We start from the raw sequence: 2,750 nt of genomic DNA on the forward strand, positions 1-2,750 counted from the left end.
ACGGTAAACCTATCACCACGACCATACGATCCAAAGGGAGGAATCCAGATTGATGGTCACTCTTCCTTCGAGTGGGCTTACCCTCCTGAAAAGAAGCTTGTAGGTAGTGTCATCTGAAAGACCGGAGAACCTGTAGAAATCTAGGTCACTCGACCTCTCTGTGCTGGGCACCACTACTGTGGGCTGTCAGTTCCGAAATACGAGGGTATGATTCAACTCGGTGAAGAAGATGGGAAGAAAGTCTCAATAGTTGGACATTAGCTGAATACCCACTAACAAGGTTTATTCCTATGTCCATATCTTTTACTGCCGAATGCTCTTCATCGGGGCGAACCCACACTTTGCCATCCGATGTCTGTCCTCCGGACACCGAAATGGAGGCCTTTTTGTCGTGACTGATTGAGTCCTTACCAGAGGGGTCAAGGTTGATTGTCGATCCATGAGAACACCTTGGGAAAAATTCTGTTCGCGGTCTTAAATCAGCTTATCTGTCATACGCCTTCAGATTTACATAAGTGGAAGTTCTGTTCCTCAAATGCTCCATAAGAGTGCCGTAAATATAGCAACTGTTCTCCATGCCCTAGTAACCTGATTCATACCTATGCGCTTTCGAATAAATGGTTGAGTGCTTTATACTGCGAGGACCAGCCAGTCTCCCAGCTACCAACGTCCAACATCCCAATGAGAACCGGGAGGAGAGTGCATGTCAAGCAGTTTGAAAAAAAACATGATATCTTGAAGCTTTAGATCTCGTTTCTACTCACCCCTTCGCTTCCATTACGTCTGCAAGTGTAGTTGTTTACAGGTGCACTGGAGACGGGTCCTCAGCAAACGCAAAGAGCAGTGCGATTTGGTGATTTTCGATTATTTATCGTGTTTTATAAGCACCATTAACGTGATCACCGTCCGAAACGTGACAAAATTATCACCGTATTCTATCAAAGGTAAACGAAGGATCATGTGGTACATAATCCACTTGTCGACCGCTACCAGTCATTTTTCACGTGACACCGTGCTGATGCTGTTGAGCGCTCAAGTTCGAAGAAAATATGCTCTAGTTCATCACGTTCCCCTCATCACCGTAATCCGCCACCTGTAAACGGAAGATCACATGGCACGTAGAACGGAAGATCATGTCGCATATATACGATTCCGAAAAATCATGTTCCATATCACCAGGACGTCATCGGGCTCCACTCATCATTCTAATCCGTCACCGGTAGGCGGAAGATCACGTGGTGCATAATCAATATACTGACATCCACCAGTCGTGCTTCACGTGCCCCTGTGCTGGTATTCTGTGGCGTTTTCTTTTGAAAAAGCGTGCTCCTTGTTCATCTCTTTTGAAATATAGAGCGGCAGATCTGTCGACGTTAGAAGCGAAAAGTTACCCAGATCAACAGAAACATCAAATTGGCGTGCAGCTGAGAGTAGTTGTCGAATTCGGGTTCAATCAGAACATGAGGTTGGCCGAAACTTGGGTTCCGCGCCGACGTGATAAGTCCTAAAAAAGACAAAACCAACCGTGGACCGTCGGAGAGTTTTCAGCGCCTTTATGAGTAATTTCCATTAGGAAAACACAAATTTTGGTCCGTGTTCCATTGAATGTTAACAGCCTATCATCTCAATCTAGTTGCGATTTCTGTTACCACGAGTGAATTTCCATCCCTGCTATGTTCGCAACGCAAGGCAATGTGTCTCGTTCGGACCAACCATTAGTCAGGAACACACCACATTAAGGCAAAACAGATGAACGCAAATCAACGTTCAACCAACATCACATGGTCTGTGAAGGAAATACCGACCGCTTTTCGTGTCCTACATTTCACCCCTCAAAAGCCACAACAAGCTTGAGAACTCCGACCGATTTGGGGACCCTCCTGAAACACGGTGTCTCGTGTGTCCCCGTTCGCCCTGTGAATCAGGATGTTCTCCATTGACACCTCAAACTCGCAAAAACTTCTGCGTCGCTTGTTACAGGGTCATATCACTCTAACCACACGACAATCTACTTCGAATCAAAGAAAAGAATTACGAAATGGACATTTGTCAGGCTCTCTAATGTTTCACTGCACTACTGTGTGTGATGAATCTAATCAAGACTAACACATTCACAGTTTGCTTCCGACTAGAACCGCAAGATTGACGATGCCACCTCGATTGGTGATGAAAAGTACGCGATCCAACTGCCTAGCTCAGCAAACAGATCAACAACCAAACCGCAAGACTGTTTGTTTCTTTCCTACTGGAATAAGTACAAGGAATAAAATAATGTGTGAAATTTGGCTTAAATCAGCTGCTATCTAGACCGATGAATAGTCAGATTATTTTGTTTGAATGGTCGATGATCATGGAAGGGAACCCGATAATCACCAAGGTCTTGTCTTGGAGTCAAGAGATTGTAGCGCAGATGCAATCGGATCGCAGTCGGCCCAACAACCCAATCGCTTTTTCACTTATTCCGACTCGTCCGGTGGGCAACGGGATCGGGCATCCGGTCCTGCGGTTGGGGGTTTCAGGCTTTTATCCTCAGGTGATGTACCTGCAGTACATTCTCCTCAGGTGACAAATCTCAATCAGACGTGATACTTGGTCCTAATAAGGAACAATACCTATTATGGATGAGCTACCTTGGACCCAGGCACTTCTCCGTTAAGACATTCTTCGAAATCCGAACGCATGGATTGGTAATTACCGGGTACTTTGTGGGGACTGACGAATGCTCGAATAAAATATCCTGACTAATCACC

General features: G+C 45.5%; 3 protein-coding genes across 3 annotated transcripts in view; 2 read left to right on the forward strand and 1 right to left on the reverse strand.

Moving 5' to 3' along the window:
* Positions 1 to 1,093, reverse strand: part of T265_07669 (hypothetical protein) — a gene marked incomplete at both ends in the record, with an annotated part of 18,866 nt that extends 17,773 nt beyond the window's left edge. The window contains one exon of the mRNA XM_009173242.1: positions 765 to 1,093. Coding sequence (XP_009171506.1) covers positions 765 to 778 — 14 coding nt within the window. The remainder of the gene's footprint in view (positions 1 to 764) is intronic.
* T265_07668 (hypothetical protein) overlaps positions 1 to 1,508 on the forward strand; it is a gene marked incomplete at both ends in the record, with an annotated part of 43,432 nt that extends 41,924 nt beyond the window's left edge. The window contains one exon of the mRNA XM_009173241.1: positions 1,355 to 1,508. Within this exon, the coding sequence (XP_009171505.1) occupies positions 1,355 to 1,508 (154 nt within the window). The remainder of the gene's footprint in view (positions 1 to 1,354) is intronic.
* An 829-nt stretch (positions 1,509 to 2,337) lies between these two features.
* On the forward strand, positions 2,338 to 2,586 carry T265_07670 (hypothetical protein; the record flags this gene model as incomplete). The annotated part of the gene is made up of 1 exon (XM_009173243.1): positions 2,338 to 2,586. The coding sequence occupies one exon, from the start codon at positions 2,338 to 2,340 to the stop codon at positions 2,584 to 2,586; it is 249 nt and encodes an 82-aa protein (XP_009171507.1).
* Positions 2,587 to 2,750: the final 164 nt, after the last annotated feature.

This window comes from Opisthorchis viverrini, assembly GCF_000715545.1.
Source record: "Opisthorchis viverrini unplaced genomic scaffold opera_v5_189, whole genome shotgun sequence".
In the NCBI taxonomy this organism is placed as follows: domain Eukaryota; kingdom Metazoa; phylum Platyhelminthes; class Trematoda; order Opisthorchiida; family Opisthorchiidae; genus Opisthorchis; species Opisthorchis viverrini.